This window comes from Zeugodacus cucurbitae, chromosome 6, assembly GCF_028554725.1.
Source record: "Zeugodacus cucurbitae isolate PBARC_wt_2022May chromosome 6, idZeuCucr1.2, whole genome shotgun sequence".
In the NCBI taxonomy this organism is placed as follows: Eukaryota; Metazoa; Arthropoda; class Insecta; order Diptera; family Tephritidae; genus Zeugodacus; species Zeugodacus cucurbitae.
This window is the reverse complement of record NC_071671.1, coordinates 71237117-71254223: the sequence shown is the minus strand read 5'-3', so window position 1 is coordinate 71254223 and position 17107 is coordinate 71237117. Positions and strand designations below refer to the sequence as shown.

The 17107-nt window shown below is 38.2% G+C and overlaps 4 protein-coding genes across 10 annotated transcripts in view; 1 reads left to right on the top strand and 3 right to left on the bottom strand.

Annotated features, from left to right (window-relative positions):
• LOC105221290 (neogenin) overlaps positions 1–7178 on the bottom strand; it is a 112356-nt gene extending 105178 nt beyond the window's left edge. For 6 of the 7 annotated variants that reach the window (XM_011198126.3, XM_011198127.3, XM_011198128.3 and 3 more), the window contains exon 1: positions 6120–7177. In XM_011198126.3, the coding sequence (XP_011196428.2) occupies positions 6120–6264 (145 nt within the window). In that variant the 5' untranslated portion in view covers positions 6265–7177. Of the gene's footprint in view, positions 1–6119 lie in introns of all 7 variants that reach the window. The other variant, XM_054233828.1, reaches the window with a different exon arrangement.
• An 835-nt stretch (positions 7179–8013) lies between these two features.
• Positions 8014–9063, bottom strand: LOC105221288 (activity-regulated cytoskeleton associated protein 1). Its single transcript, XM_011198125.3, has one exon. It carries the CDS (start codon positions 8924–8926, stop codon positions 8264–8266), a length of 663 nt encoding a protein of 220 aa, XP_011196427.2. The 5' UTR covers positions 8927–9063; the 3' UTR covers positions 8014–8263.
• A 1110-nt stretch (positions 9064–10173) lies between these two features.
• Positions 10174–12778, top strand: Arc_0 (activity-regulated cytoskeleton associated protein 1). Its single transcript, XM_011198124.3, has one exon. It carries the CDS (start codon positions 10323–10325, stop codon positions 11073–11075), a length of 753 nt encoding a protein of 250 aa, XP_011196426.2. The 5' UTR covers positions 10174–10322; the 3' UTR covers positions 11076–12778.
• LOC105221286 (activity-regulated cytoskeleton associated protein 2-like) lies at positions 10838–14518 on the bottom strand. Its single transcript, XM_054233840.1, has one exon. The coding sequence runs from the start codon at positions 14330–14332 to the stop codon at positions 13520–13522; it is 813 nt and encodes a 270-aa protein (XP_054089815.1). The 5' UTR covers positions 14333–14518; the 3' UTR covers positions 10838–13519.
• Between the last annotated feature and the right edge of the window lie 2589 nt (positions 14519–17107).

Below are 17107 nucleotides of genomic sequence, written 5' to 3'. Positions count from 1 at the left end.
CACCGCTCCCGCGGCGTATGGCTCTTCCTGCGTTTATAACGTTTCTACACTTCCGATTATTGAAATATTTTAACGGTTGATTGGACAGCGCGAACGCTTTGTCCTCGTCTCGTATGAATGCTCCGGCGGCAGGGCAGCAAATCAGTAGGGCGTGGATCCGCGCTTACACTTTTTCGACATTTCTACTGAAACGGAATTTGACTCCTCCACCGTGAGCCGGCTGAAATTATGAATGTTGCCAGTCAAGCGTTGTGACATTTATGACAACCACTTCCACACAGCGACACAAAAAGTATGAGCTTCATTCTGCAATGCGAAAGTTGTAGGAAAGCCGAGCGCTGTAACTTGAGAATAACGGTCATCCAGTAGAATGCATTGGTTTTCAAGAAGAGGGGGAGCGGAATTTGATGTATTTCCCATTGACACCCGCATGGCGTTGGTTCTTTATTTATATCGGTATGTATGTATTACACAAGGTGTTTACTCCGTGGAATTTTTGGGAAGAAGTGTTCAAATGAAAACTGCGCGCTTCGGTGTCTCCTTCAACTCGAAGAAATTCTTGCGTTGTTTACATTTCTAGTATACGAGGTAACTTACGCGCTGGTGTGTGCATATTTATGAGTGTCACATTAAGTGACAATTTGAAGGTCATTTCTTCTTCAAATTACCGTTAAGGTGGCGGACAAGTAACTCAAGAAGATATATTGACATTTTTGCTAACCGGTGTGTTTCAACACATATAAAAGCAAGATATTTCGCCATTCATTTAACATTTGGAACTATAAACCGCATCAACTCAGTGAAAGCTGAAGCTCTTTCTTAGAAGAGCTTAGAATGTATTACATCACGACGATAGAATCGTTCATATATTGTTAGGTTAGGTAAGGCTAGTTGACAGATCTCTGCATATGCATAACGATCTCACTTGGACAGTTGTGAGCGCTGTCCTTTGTGATACCAAAAAACCCGCAATCGATCAGAAAGACTCCTCCATATATTGTAATTGTACTTTAGTTCAGATCTTTATTTTTTTCGACGCACACGATTTTTATTTTTGTAAAATTTAACTGATAACTCCTTATATCCTTCCAGGTTCTCTTCATCTCCCTTCTACGCATGGAATTCTTTCATAAAAGTCTTGTTTTATGAATTCATTCCTTTTTTACAATGTACATTAGAGCCCATTTCTATGCGGGTACAAACATATTCAGATTAAAATTACTTTCAAAGTGGACACATGTGACCTAATTTCCGCTGTTTTTTATACAGAATGTATATTTTTATGAGAGAGCGCTGGTGGCGCTGCTATTTTAATCTACCACACATTGTCCTTTGCTTCCGCATTCTTATGCCATACACACATACGAGGGCACATTAGACTAACAAACATTTTTCATTATTTGACTTTTTGTTTTGCGCCGTCATGTCACGACGCACCCATTACAGAGCCATTACACTGGGCACAGTTGTACTAGGATGTCACTAAAGTGAAATAGAATGGGTCGCCTATGAGCATTTACATAACAAAAACAGCAGAGGAACACACACACATACACAGGATACGCAGGATCACCAACTGACACACTGTCACAACGTCGCTGAGCACAATTGCGGCATGCAACAAAAGCAATTGAAAGCGTTTCATACCTGCAAGCGCGCGACCAGGAAATAGGCCGAAGCGTAGCAAGTGATGGAATTTTCAGCAGAAAAAATACCACTGGAGCAGGTACCAATTTAAAGGTGGAAATGCAATACACAGTCGACCCAACTAGTACCTTCTTCAGGCGTCCCTTCATCCACAAAAGGACAACCAACAAAGAGGGAAAACACGTAACGACAAGTTGGTCACGATAGCTGACGCCTGCGACAGACAGTGGTAATTAAAATTAGTTCCGTTTTGATTAGAACAAAGTGACGCGCGTCTTTGTCGCATTGTGTCCCCCCGTCCAGCGCGCCAACTGAACAGAACTCAAGTACTTCGGCATGTTCATGAGTACTTTATGTACTTCGTTTGCAGGCGGATTTCTAAAGCACAGCGCCGTTAATTAGAGCCGTGAAACGAATTGGAAGCGAGTGAGCAAAAGACGTTCAATTATAATTATGCCTTGAAAAAATGAGTGGCAACACGCTGTGGCAGCGACACTGCTGTGCGGTTAGTTAACGGAGCATATTTGGGAGGTTTGGGAAGCCCACTGTGTGGTAATGCGGAAATCATCGTGTGGAATTTGATGTAATGGAATTAAACCATGATTATCAACATTTTGTTTTAATTAATATACAACAGATTTGAAAATTCTGAACATTTTTGAATCGATTTTTTGAAGGGAGCTCAAGAAACATTTGGTTCTATTGAAACAGTTTTTGGGTTCTATATAAAACGGGAATGCAGAGTTTATATACCCCAACAAAAATTATAGAAAAAAATTAATCGGTCTCCTTTACCAAAACTCCACACGATATAAAGGTGACTAATATTTTTTATATATAGATAGAACCGACATTTCCTCTATACTACATATATGACACCCAAAAACGATGCTTCTTTATTAGAATAAGTTAGGTAGTGCCCAAATTTATGAAAATTTATTTCAACCACCCCCGGCTAGTAAATTATAAATATAACAATTATTGTCTATATCGGTTAATGTATGCAAATGCCGTACATATTCAGGTGTGCCGATCTGATTTTATAACACACGCTTAATTTAACCATTTATCACAACACATTTCAGGCACAACGAAGGGTAGGCATTCAACGATTATGGGAGAACCAACCACCCTTGTGGTGGTGGTGTTGTTGTTAGAGGTTGTGGTCATGTGGCGTGCACAAGTTCAAGACTGACACCCGGCTAGAACAAAAATACTATGCTAAAGCAGTTTGAGAGAGTAACAGTATATACTTTCTTGTTGTTGGCAATATGTATGTATGTTGTAAATTAATACATAAGTAAATTTGTAATGCCAATACAAACAACAAAAATTATATAAGCAAAAGTTTGTTGTCGTAAAGTTAGTGGATTGTTAAGGGTTGCTTGCCTCGGCGATTGTGAGTTCGAACCGATGTCGGTGCGCGCCATTTCTCTTTGTCCTATTCCCCTCACCTAAATTGGCAGCGAAGGCTTGGTAACACGTCCATATAATGCGCTTAAAATTCCGGCAAAGTGAATTTGTTTCAAAATTGTCAAGTTCGTCGTTTTGTAACGACTCGCCTCGTCTCATTAAATAAGGCAATGTAACGCTCATGGTTTGATTGTTTCAAGCGGAAGTGTTGAGGAATTTCGATAGAACAAACACATTTTGTATGAAAATATGTAACTTCAGGTACTTGCAAACTTAGTTATGTATATATTATATGAATATAATATGCATGCGAGTTTAATTACCCATTTTATGTGTGTACGCATAATCATCCCTGTATTGCAACCAGTTAGCTGTTCAAAAATTTCAACAATTCTGAAATTATTTTTGAGCGCTTAATATGGCGTTTGGCATGCAACCCTGCTATTTTTCTATGAAGACAATAAATAAATTTTAATATTTTTGATTTAATTGTAAAAACAATTTCGACATAACCCCCTAATGTTTAGTCATACCTGAACCATTCAATGTACAAACAAATCATATAAGCAGTTTTTGCGCAATTGCAAATTCGCTGAAATGCTCTTAACAATATTTGCTGATAATAAATAATGTTGTTAATATGCTTTTATGGCGGTACACCATTATCGGCACTTATCTACCAATACAGCTTTCGATTGTTTCGCTTTAGCGTGATATTTTCGTTGAGTAACTTCGAAATATGGAAAGTTGATTTCTTCCAAAAAAACATTTGACAAAATCATGCAGAAGGAGACATTTTTATACTGATAAGTAAAAAAATAAAAGAGAAAGAGAAGAGAAAATAATTTTTATTTTACATCACTTCCAACAATTTCTGATTAATTATTGATTGATTGGACATTGCGCAAGTGATAAGCAAATAGAATAATTAGAAACCTCGAAACCGTAACTTTTTTTTCTAGAATGATTTCATATTGAATTACAGCGATAACAACAAAGGTTTATTTGATTTTTTTTTGCTATACAACTGTTGAACATATTTTAGAAAATCTATTTGAAAACTTTGTTTCGCAAGGTCAAGAAAAAAATGTTCTTGAATGACTTTAGGCGTTTATAAGAGGTAAAAAAGATTAACGGTTCATAAAAATCAGATTATTCCCTAAATTAAAAAAATATACATTTCAATGAACATTTTGTTTGTATAGATTAACTAAAATTGGAATCAAAATATAATCACAACATAAACGGAATGCAACTCTGTTCACTACACTATTGTGTTCAACGGATCATGCCATTACGATTTCATATACTCGTATCATATTAACTGTTTATGCCGTCAATTTGAACGTCTCACTATATTTGCTTCGCCATCGCACGCTGTTTATCATTCGGGGGTATCAGTCAGTCGAGTGTCACCGACACTCGATCAAATATTTGATTTAAATTTTAGATTAAAATGCAAACGTTAATGAAGCAATTCATATTGAAGGTGTTGGCTACACACATGCACTTTGTTTGTTTTTCATTTCTACACACTTTTCAATCGATTCGGCGCGACAACGCTCCCAAAATCGTAAACCCAAAGAAAATCGAGAAATAAAAATAAAAAAAAAAGTAAAAAGTGAACTGCTTGACACATTATAAAATCATTCAAATAGACCAATGTGAGACCAAATGCGTATGCAGAGGCTCAATTGCTTGGGCTGAAATCACATGAAATTGGCTTTTGTGAATGCGATCGAGTCGAAATGACAGTGAGCTTTGTAGATGATTACGGCGCGTTGATAAGGCATATTGCGAAATAACGAATGCATTACAGCGTCAGTGTTGGTTTTGGCTTAATTTAGCCGTTGCCTGCTCATATCATGGGAATCGCAGAAGTTGAGGCAAATATACACGTTTGACGCAAGGTTCACTAAAGTCTAATTTTTAGCTCATGCATGATGCATGACTACACTTTAATTGGCTGCCTGAAGTGCGAGTGAGTCGAGGTAGGCAAATGTGCGTATTTTTATCTTATCTTCATATGCATATGACGGTGTGTACCGTATGTATTTGCCAAGCTCTTAGTTAGAAACGAGTATGTCAATGTGAAATTTCGCACGTCGGCATATAGTTTAGCCGCTGCCTTTTCCGGCTAATTTCCAACGTTAACGTTTTTTGCACTTTAATATTTGATTTGTTCCGTGCAGACACAATGCCGCCTCTAGAGTCGCACGTTCATGTCATGCAAATGTGAGAAGTAAGGTGCATAAATTAAGGCAAAGTCAAGTAAATATGGTTGCTTGCTAGTATACATACATACGAGTATATCAAACACTTAATTACACCGCCCAAGCACTTGATGGATATACTAAAGTCTCCAGTTGATGGAACTCGTGCCGTCAGCAATGACTAATTAGCTTTGCTCAGCGCTGCTTTTTGCTCTTCCGTAAGTTCAATATTTGTTCAATGCCCCATTAGATTTCTCCAATATCTTTGTAAAGTTGTTTTTGCTTATTTTTTGTAATAATGTATGTATATACCTCGCTGTTTCTTGTTGCCATAAAAATGTGCGAAATATTTTCATGTAATCACTAATGCCTCGCTACATTTGCATTTAAGCAAATACACTGAAGTGTGTCTTGTCTGGTTTTTTAAGATTTTAAGCGCGTTTTCAGTTGTGGCGTCACTGACAGGTTGGTTGTAATGAACCTCAGCAATATAAATTTATTAGTAAGAGCATATATGTACTTAAAACAGAAAAAAAACTTGTAGAATATTAAAATTCGAAATTAATCACCAAAAAATAATTGTGGAATATGTTTCATGATTCTTCTTGATGGATTCTAGTGGTGCTTGTAGACAATATTTCGCATCATTTTTTTTTTTACATTTACTTATATTACAATTTAATGAAAATAAAAAAATTTTCAATCTACTTCGAAATGTCAATGAGTTTTCAAAAAATAAACTGTTTATTTACTGTTATCTACGATTTTCGAACTAAACATTTCCCCTCTCTGAATCATGGAAATCTGTCATTCACTGAGTAGGACTATTACAAGACTTTCACTCACCTTGACTTGCTAACGAAGAATGCGTTTGCAGCAATAATGATGCCAAAATTCCCAATACGATTACATGCAACTGCAGCAGCTGCGGTTGCTGGTGTGTTTGTTGCCATTTGCGTGACCACACGCCTGTCGACAGACGAGTCCACATTTCTACTATCTACTGTTGGACTATGCGTAGTCTCCTGTGGTGCACAATCGATTCGGCACCCCGCTGTCACTTGTCTAAATTGCAATCTGTGTCCTCTTTGTAGTTAATCCTTTGATGAATAACCGAGCACTGTTTACTTTATTTCATGAATTTTCCCACAAACAATTGCAACACACACACCACATCAACGTAGTATTTTTTCATTTTCTCGCACTTTTTACACTTTTACAAATACGCTTTGAATGTGTATTCGCAGACGACGCACTGTGGCAAGCAATAGGGGAAGTTGCACATACACACATGCATATATACGTTTAATATTCGAAGTGTCAATTAATTCTGACAGAAAGCAATTCTTAATCACTTGATTGCATTAAATCAATTCGATTGATGAAATTGTTGTTTTACCGGCGTTTTGAACGCGCACACACTCTCACATTTCTACTATTATTAAACAATTCACACATTCACTCGACCATCCATTGTTGTATTTTTTCCCCGATTCGAATAAACAAAACGCGATTTTAATGTGAAACAAAAACAAAATTCGGACTGATAAGCAAAAGCCCTGCGCAATTTATATATTCATCTCACTCCCACTAAGGCGGGCCGCGGGCAGCATTTCCGCTTGCGGTGCTACTCTAACTATTTGGTTGCACAAAACTAATTATGCAGACGACAAGCACTTTGGCGAAATATTTGCGTTGCAATTAATAAATTCAACACTGTAGAGCTCAATTTAGTATTTATTACGCGATTCAAATGTAACAAATGAACTAAGCGAATGTGCAACACGCGAAATAATGCCGCTTTTATTCAAAACCTTTAGCTTTCCTCAGCACAAAGTCGAATTTTTCACTTCAAACAACCGCTACTTTCCGTTCTAACATCCGCACCAAATATTCGAAACAGTCAGACTGAATCCACTGAGCCAAAGCAGTTCGAGAATACTGAATGGTTGTGTGCGCCATGCTGCCGTATCGCTGGCAAACAGCTGCGAGATTTAAATAAAAATATGTTTACAACGCCACCTATCGGTCAATAGTTCGCGTTAGTAAACAATTTGATTAATTTGAAGTGAATGTAAGACCAGGGCTGTTATAACTTCATAGCTGTATCTATCAGAGAACTTAAAACATAGAGAAGGTGCACTTTGATTTTTGTATGATGCTCGATTGGCTTGTGTACAGAGCTGAAAACCGACGAGTAGGGAATTCACCAATTGCTGTTATACTCGTTATTATTTTACAGAATTGACTGTCGGGGGAATGAAAATATGTGACGTTTGGCCTTTTGATGTGATATGCCCATGCATTGATATGATATACATTTTTGACTTCTTATGGCTTTTTATTAATTAATAATAATAATATTAATATGTTATAAATTCTCTGATCTATCACATTCCGATTTGAAAACAATAATTCTACGAAAAAATTTAATTTTAGTTTATCTTGTTTGCTTCTCAAAAGTAATTTCATTTTCTTGCTTGATTTCTTTCGAGTCCAAGATAAATAAGTATATTTAACTTTACCCTTTGAAGAGAGCTTCTTATTTTACTTCTTTTCCATCTGTAAAAGACTTTTAATTCAGTGATTCTTAATCTAGAGCCCGATCTGAATTTTCTATACTGGATCAATACAATATTCGACCCCATATCATAATTGTATGTTAAGTTATATCCATATTCTTTATAAATTATTTTGTAATTGCTTTAAAGAAAATTCTCTAATAAAAACAAAGTTGCTCTATTAAACAAATAACATATAAATCTCTTAATTCATTTTATGTATTTTCATGTATTACATTTGTATGTATCTTTAACTAATTTCTTGCATGAAGCTATATAAGACATATTGTGAGCTCTTAAGCTTCGGATCTTCACAACTTATAAATACCCCGGTGTCTTTGTTCCGAGAAATTACATTATCTCATCCACGATCTTCGTGTTTCAAGTGCAAGAGATGTATACAATTAAGCAACCTATCGATAGAAATTTTCAAACTGATCCTGCCTGACTGTTTCCTTTCTTTACTTCGGCCTCCCTACAATTACGCTCAACGATTCTCCCTCTCTCGAGTAAATCACGGAAAGTTTTGACGTCCTGCCGTAATATTTGACGTCGGTATTTACTATTCAACAAACTATAAACCATGTCCAACTCGGTCTCCTCATCGTGTCGCCCCTCGGGCAATTGTGCCAGTAATGCACGTGACTTTGTGACGAATGTACCAATGGCCAACTTGTCATTTTGCTTCTCCTCAAAGATCTCCATGTAGAGTTCATAAGGCTGCTTGGCAGGTGCGAAGTGCTGACGAATCAATGCGATTGCCTCGTCCCAAGTGTGTACTTCTTTGGCACCACGCACACCCATCCACCATAAGGCGGCCTCGCTGTAAAACAGTATGGCGATGCTTTTAAGTGCGTCCTCATCGCTGATCGATTCCATATCCTTGTAAGCCAGCACAGATTGAATAAATTCCTCGACATAAGCGGTGTCGTGTTGATCGCCCAGACGACTATTGCAATACATGAATGTGCCCCTCATCTTCACCGTGGCTGGGGCGGCACAATTCGCTGCCGCAACGGCAGCTGAACGCACCGAGTCGAGCATTAATTGCAGCTGCTCCGTCGTCAGCTCAATGGTGGACTGTTGGGACATGTTTGCTGGTGTTGTTATCCACAATCGCTTGCCGAGCTTTTACAATGCATACGGCATATGGTGCAGCATATTAAATACTTCGACTGCAGTCCACACGCAGTGCTCTTAGTTGTATTGAATGCGAGACTAAACTTCGATGCGCACATAAGCCTCTTTTATACATAATGCTTCGAGTGCATTGAGGCATAAGTTCACCTGAGAGAGACTCTTTATTGCACTTTACACATGGTCATGTACATTTGTATGCATAAATATATTTTCAGTGCTGCACATAGATCGGATTTTTTATTTCAATTCAGATTTCACAAGAATGCTTAATGTAAACATAGCTACATACATAAGTATGTATGAACGTCCATATGAAGAACATTTGGCGTCGAATCAAATAAGTCATTAAGTTATCCCAAACTCAAAGTCGAAGATCTTCTCATCTGTTATAAAGAGGCTAGAGAACATATGAAAAGCACACATGCCTCGTCGCACCATAATCCATTCTGAATCTGGTAGCCCAGAGTCGCATTACAATTTTTCAAAGGAAATTGGTTTTATATCCGAAATAATACAAACCGACATAAAAATAATACTCATATTACAGATATTCGACCGAAATCGGTTTATACTATAAACAAATTATGAATAAAGCCATCAGAAAGCAACACATTTACGCTCAACGAATAAATTTATCAATAGGCAGTGTCAGTGAAGAATATTTAATAACTGAGTCGTGGCTTTTTATAGCATGTACAGTAGGGATTCAAGTCATTAGGATGGTTATGACAAATTATTTAAAATTAATAAAAAACATATCTTAAACTTTACATAGAGATAAACGAGTCTTTTAACGCTTTAGCTTCCTTCCTTTGTTCCTTTGTTTTATTATGTGTCATTCAGTAAAGCTTGAATTCTCGAAAAGCTGCGCACCGATGCTTTTTCAACCTATACAGTCATAAGCTACAGTAAAATCCTTTTAAAGGTGCAGTTAGGATACTCTTGCAGACAGAGGGTAATAAAGGTTAGGTAAATAGGTGATAATCTATATAATTAATTATTGGTTATGATGAATAAAAGTTAAAAAACTAATTTTCAAGCATTGGAGGAGCAGGATCGGACACCCCGCTTAAAATAGTGTTCGTACTACTCTGGTTAGTACTGTATTGCCAAGTGGTTTGGTTTCAGTATACACAAACTTCCTTATTTACGCAACATTTTGCCTTTAACGCACAGCTATAAATGTTCCTGACTTGTGAAGAGAAGATCAGTCACAAACGACCGCGCGCTGGATAGCATTGAATATTCGCCAACACAGCTTGGCTTTATCTTTGCCACTTTTATCAACCGGATATACTTAATTACAATAGTAAATGCATTAGATGCACTAGTGCGTTAGTGTCTCAGCATGGAAAACAACAATACAGTTATACAAATGTCTGCCGAACAGTTAAATTCACTGATCGGGGCAGCAAGAACCGCACCCACCGCCGCACAAACCAGAGGTTCGTTAAGCAACTGCACCAGCCACTTCCGCGGACAACGCGACCACGAGGCCGTCGAAGAGTTCATCACCGCGGTTGAAACCTACAAGGAGCTGCAGTCGATCAGTGACGAAGAGGCACTCAAAGGACTATCGCTGCTGCTGCACGGTATGGCCTCCACATGGTGGCAAGGCGTACGCAAAGAGGCGAAGACGTGGCCGGATGCCATCACACTAATCCGCCAACACTTCGCGCCCACCAAGCCGCCCTACCAGATTTACTTGGAAATCTTTGGTAAAAAGCAAGACGAACGCACACCCATCGACCCATTTGTCTGCCAGAAACGTGCGCTGCTTGCACAGCTGCCGGAGGATCGTCACGACGAGGAGACCGAATTGGATTTGGTTTATGGTTTGCTGAACATCAAATATCGCCGTCACATACAGCGACTGGATGTTAAGTCGTTCCGGGAGTTATTAGAGAAGGGGCGTATAATTGAGCACAATAATTTGGAGTACGACACAGTGCAATTGTTGCAGGCCACAAAACGCAACAAACGCTGCAGTTACTGTAACTTCCGTGGACACACCTACGACGAATGCCGGAAACGCAAAAACGAAAATGACGGCAAAACCAATGAAGCCAGGAGCAGTGCCAGTGAAGCAACTGAGAACTAAAAAGAATCTCGTAGTGAAGCAGAAGACACATTCCAGCACACTTACAGTTTATTATTTATAAGTTAATATTAAAAAAACATTTGTAAACTAACACTTTTTCAACTTTCTCACCCCTCATCCGCAACGAAGAAACTCAAAGTGTTTACCAAATCTCTCAAATTACATTGGATTATCGGGTTGCCAGGCAAGGTATTCAGCGTAGCCATGTGCTGTGCTGTTTGCTTTGCCTGAAGAAATACGCATGATCCAATTGAGAGGAGAGACTTGGTGACGTTTTGAGCACACCATTATTCAACGTAACACAAAAGCGCAAACCAGCCGTGCCACTCACGGCTCAAATTGGCCTACGTACGCCAGCAACTTCACAACTACTGGAGAATCGAATTGTGAAGCCCCTCCAGTGGTTCACTATAAAAGAGTCAAGAGAGTGAGCAGCAGCCTCCGTCTGTTATTTACGTCAGTGAGTATTTTTTACTGCACCAACCTTCTTTCAAACGGCAAACAAAATGGTAGCTTCAACTTCGCAGCGGTTTTCGGCGTCAACTCTGGTGCACGGCGAGCAATTGAAATCTTTGTTAAGGTCTCAGTGGCTCGTCATGCATCCTGGTTGATGTCGTTTTCTACTACAAGCTAAGGTAGCCACTTTGTGTGTTGAATTTGAAAGGACGAAGAGAGTGAAGAATACGTACGAGGACAGTAACAAATTTGCATGGTTGCATGCTCCTAAGACTCGAACTTCGCTGTATTTAGTGGTAGAGGCCTGTATCTCTGGAGATACCTTTTTGGTATGCTCTTGGGTAGCAGGTGCTCGCAACTGAGTGCAGTGATTCCTAATGTTGCATATTGCTGTCTACGATTTTACGCTCTTTTACCGTTAGTTGCATACGGTTGATATTGCAGTGTGTTTGGCGCATTCTACGCTCACCCGTACAATTACGTGTGTGGTGAGGCGAATTCATAAAGGGTGACAACAGCCACCCTGTATGAATTCGCCTTGACATATGCTGCTAGAAGCAGGCGTATATTTTAAACATACGTAGTTATTATGAACGTAATGTGCGTGAGAGCTCAACGGTTCTTGCCAAAGCCGCTGCCATATTATGTTATGTGCTATTGGTATTGGAGCGCAAAAGTTTGGACAGCAATTTTATATGTGACAAGAAATGTTTTTAGGCACTTTCGTGTGCGCCTCTCTTCAAACGAGTACAACGATGGCTATGCACATTCGCTATTCGTACAGATGTTGGCACGCCAAACTGCCGCTCCGCCAAACTGCAGTGCGTCAGGTGTGAGGCACGTCAACCACATTCATTCTCTTTCCTTGGTCTTTGGCTTGTCACAACATTTACATGTGTATCTCCAGAAATGTTGTGACCGTCACGGACCCCACGTTTGTTAAGTTCCACATGTACTATTCCCACACTATTCGATGGCGCCACCTCAAGAGAAGCTAACGGCGGCGCTGGCCAATTATGACGATCACCGAGAGCGCGTCAATCAGTTGTCTGGAGCACCTGGCTTACACTTCGGTTGCATTGTCTAATGGTCACATAAATCGTCGGCTTTGCGAGTTTTCATCGCCTTTTCGTTTGGCATCGAGTTTTATGGGAATTCGCATGTGGAACTTCAACGAACGCAAAAATTCTAAAACTATCCCTTCTAACCAAAACCAACCAAAATAAATAAAAAAACAAAAACTAAAATATATGTGTTTATACTTGTATATATTGTGAGGTAGATAGAAGATGGTGGACTTGATATTCTTAAGTATAAATACTCCTATCAGTCGTTTTATACCCCTTACCAAGCGAAGTCAATATTCGAACACATGGATTTTTCTTTATCGATTCTTTTCTCACTATCTCGTGATGGTCTAAGGAATATTTTATAATTCAAGTTGATGTTTTATGGAGTTATTTCATGCCACAGAGAGAGAGAGAGAGAGAGAAAGAGAGCGGCAGCTGAAACGGTTATAAATATCATATGGATAATATAATAAAAAATGCAAAAAGTTGAAAGTGTTTAACTTTAAAAAAATAGTTAGTCTCTGAAAGGGACGTTAATGCTCTCTTAATGTTTAAAGTAGACATAATCAGTTTTGGAGCAAGGTCTTTACTCGAATAAGTAATTGAAAACCAAGGTCAAATCATTCGGATCAAGGTCATTGATTCGGATCTTCAGGAAGCTTAATAATTAATAATGGTTCTAGACTTATGAATTACTCATACGCCATGTATCATTGAGTAGAAACTTAAGTACCACTTCATGCTTCCTCTTATTCGACGATCATATCTTGTTAATCAAAGAACGAGATTTTTAATTAGGAAATGTTTAAATTATATTATGCATGCGTATAACGTAATGATTATAATGGAGGCAGTGAGGTATATGAAGATTTGGATGTATTATGTAATGCTAATGGTCTGATATTCCCTCAAATAGTATTAATTTGCCGTTGTAACATTGTTTTGCGGTCTCTGCTGTCTCGGTTGTGGCGGTGGTGGCGGCGGCGCCACAATGTTAGCATTTCCATTGTTGAGTCGATATCTGTATAGATCAATCCTTCTTCTTTGTGGCATGTCGACTGCGTTGCATTGATGACCACGCTTGGTTCCGCGCATCGAACGTGGTTGTCTTGCCTCGGACTCCAAGTTATTGTGTTCGATAATGCGCCCCTTCTCCAGCAATTCACGGAATGTTTTAAGATCCTGACGCAGTATGTTCTTACGGTACTTCATGTTCAGCAAACCATAAACCAAATCCAATTCGGTCTCCTCGTCATGACGCCCCTCAGGCAGTTGTGCGAGCAGTGCACGCTTCTGGCAGACAAATGTGTCGATGGGCATATTGTCGATTTGCTTATTCTCGAAGATTTCGATATAAATTTGATAGGCGGGTTTGGTGGGTGAGAAGTGATCGCGGATCAGTGCAATGGCATCTCCCCAAGTTTTCGCTTCTTTACGTACGCCCTGCCACCAAGTGGACGCCAGTCCGTAGAACAACAAAGATAGTCCCTTCAATGCGTCTTCATCGCTGATCGACTCGATTTCTTTGTAGGTCACAATGGAGGTTATGAACTCCTCGACGGCCTCCTGATGGCGCTGACCACCAAAACGGCTGGTACAGTTGGTGAAACTGCCTTTGCTTTGGACAGCGGCTGGTGCAGCGACGCTGACGCCTGCGACGGCCGCCAAACGCACCGATTCGATCAGTGACTGCAGCTGTTCGGCTGTCATTTGTACGACGGGCTGCGACATTTCGTATTTGTTGATAGCGAAAGCTTTATGAATGAGGCGTTTGGTGACTCAAATGAATGGGTTAATTACTATACTATGATATGTTATTGTATGTTTGTTGTCAACAGCAAGGTTTACAGCTATTTATTCGCGGAAAATACGTGTTCTCTCTGTAACTGCTGGTTTGTAGATGAGGCTACAAAAGACTATACTTCTTTTATATAGCCGGCGACTCATAAATATAAGAATCAGAGCAAATACATTTGCAAATTCAATAAAAGCTCACTTTTGAAGAGAGAAACGGATGAGAGAGAATATTAGCTAAAAGATACAATACGATTAATTGCATTTGACTGTGTTTGCTCCATACGTATACATACATAACGGTCTCTCCAAACATATAAGTGCACAAACTTCAGTAGCTACATACATATATAGATATATACGGTGTTGTATATACAACCGGCACTAGTTTTTTCAACAAAAATCCGAATAAAACATAAAGAGAGCAACCCAAGCGGCTTCTTTGTTCCCAATTGCTCAGTTTTTCGCTCACAACCATTGATAAATAAACTTTGCACATTTAATTCTCTGAAATATTTCTCAGAAAGAGCCCATCTGGAAATGACTAATCCATTTTTGAGCCACAGCCAAGTGATTTCACAAGTTGGCGTACAAAATTTGGAAGAGCAACAAATACATAGAGATCAAATATATATATATATATATATATATATATATATGTATATAGTCGTATATAGGTAGGTATATGAAATTATCAACTGGGAGTCCCCTTTGAAATAAAAACGTAAAAACATAATAAAACAGTACAATTTTACATACTTCAAACCAAATTCCAAATTTGATGAACAACTAAATATGGAAACGTACAACAATGACAACAAAATGAATTAAATTTCAAGAGAAATTGGCTATGAGAGCATAATTTTTTATATTGAAATCTTATTTTCATTTAATCGCTAGTTTCACCTTTTCTCAGCGAACAGAACAAACTTAAATGGCGAGCTTATTAGCCTCGATTGAGACAGGAGCAACGAAAAGTGATCGTGAGCTGTGACGGAATTGAGTATTCATAAGAGTAGGTTGGTAATCTTCGCATTGCGACAAGTTGATTGAAAGTTATCCGAAGAATGCATCGATTTTCAGCGATTTCTTAACAACCAAAAACAATTGTTGACAAGCTCTATCACATCCTATACAGATTTTCTATTCGTAGCGTCCGCTTTGACATTGTTCACAATTTTCAAGCTCTTCTTCAGAAAAGCCTTATGGGCGGAACATCCAAAGGGTATATATCTTAGAATTTCACTCGATCGCCCCCAAATTCCTTATTTGTATATATCTCGCAAACCAATGAAGCTATATAAACCAAACTTTCAGCAGTCGGTTCTCTTACGTACCCCACCACACACCACGAAAATTGTTGAAATCAACACGCCCACCTCCCATACAAAGGTTAGGTTGAAAATTACTAAAAGTGGGTTAACTCGCTAACGAAAAACGTCGGAAACACTAAATCTTACTGAAGAAATTGCAGAAGGAAGCTGAACTCAAATTTTTTACCAAATGGAAAATGGGCGTGGCATCGCCCACTATATTTTTATTATTAATATTTTTTTAACACCCTGATGACACGTGTGGAAAATGGATGAAATCGGTTCACAACCACGACAACTTCCCATGTAACTCAATTTTGAACTCCATCTTATTCCTTCACTTTATCACCAATGAAACTAGCGAAATAAAACTTTACACAAATAGTGTATCTGATCTGTGGCATCACTTGTGAAAAAATTGTCGAAATCGGACTATAACTTTTCAAAGCCCCGATTATCGCAAATGAAGAATTCAGTGCCCCATGGTAATTTTTCACCGAAAATTTCGGTAAATCTCTCAGGTATCTTAATTTAATTCAGAGGAAATATTTTTTTTCTAATAGTGTGTCTCTGTACCAGAAATGGTTAAAATCGGTTCATAACTTCCCCTAGCTCTTATACACTTAATTATAGGATTTTCAAATTGGGTCAAATTGTGTATTATCTTAATAAGAATATATCAATAACTTGCTTAAATTGTATAAAATGTTCGGTTGCTTAGCTCCTCCTTACTTGTTTGATAATATTTTTAAAATATTGTACAAATATTGTAATTTAATTCAATTTTCAACATGCAAACATTCAAATTTTGAAACCCACCTAACCTCTTAAGGGGTTATATACAGTTAGACGGCCGAAAAAAGTGAATTTTCCAGAATTTTTTCTGAGAAAACTTTTTAATTTATTGATCCAAAAATTTATACACATATTATGGTATCTTTTAACTGTATTTTAAGACTTAGTTTTAGTAAAAATGTTTATTTGAAAAAGAGCTACAGCTGATCTCCAGGAGCAAAAAAGACGTTTTGCGGTGACCACTATATCTCGGAACTGGATCATCCGAAATTAAAAAACCAAACAGATTTCGTTAAAATAATGTTAAATCTAGTAATTAATCGAAGGAATAAGCAAAATAAAATTTTTTGACAAAATGGCGGTTTCTCAACAAAAAAAACGACCGATTTTTCACCGAAATTCGGCCTTAAATTGTTTATAAAAAAAAATATTTATCGGAGAGAAAAAATCTACGATTAATTACTAAAAAATATATTTAAGAAGGTCGTGTTAAAATTTGAGACTAAACGGTCTAGCCGTTTTCGAGTAATGTTGGTCACCGACTTTGAAAACACCATTTTGAGAAAAACGCGTTGAAAGTTTGGACCTTGTACTTCCAAGCACT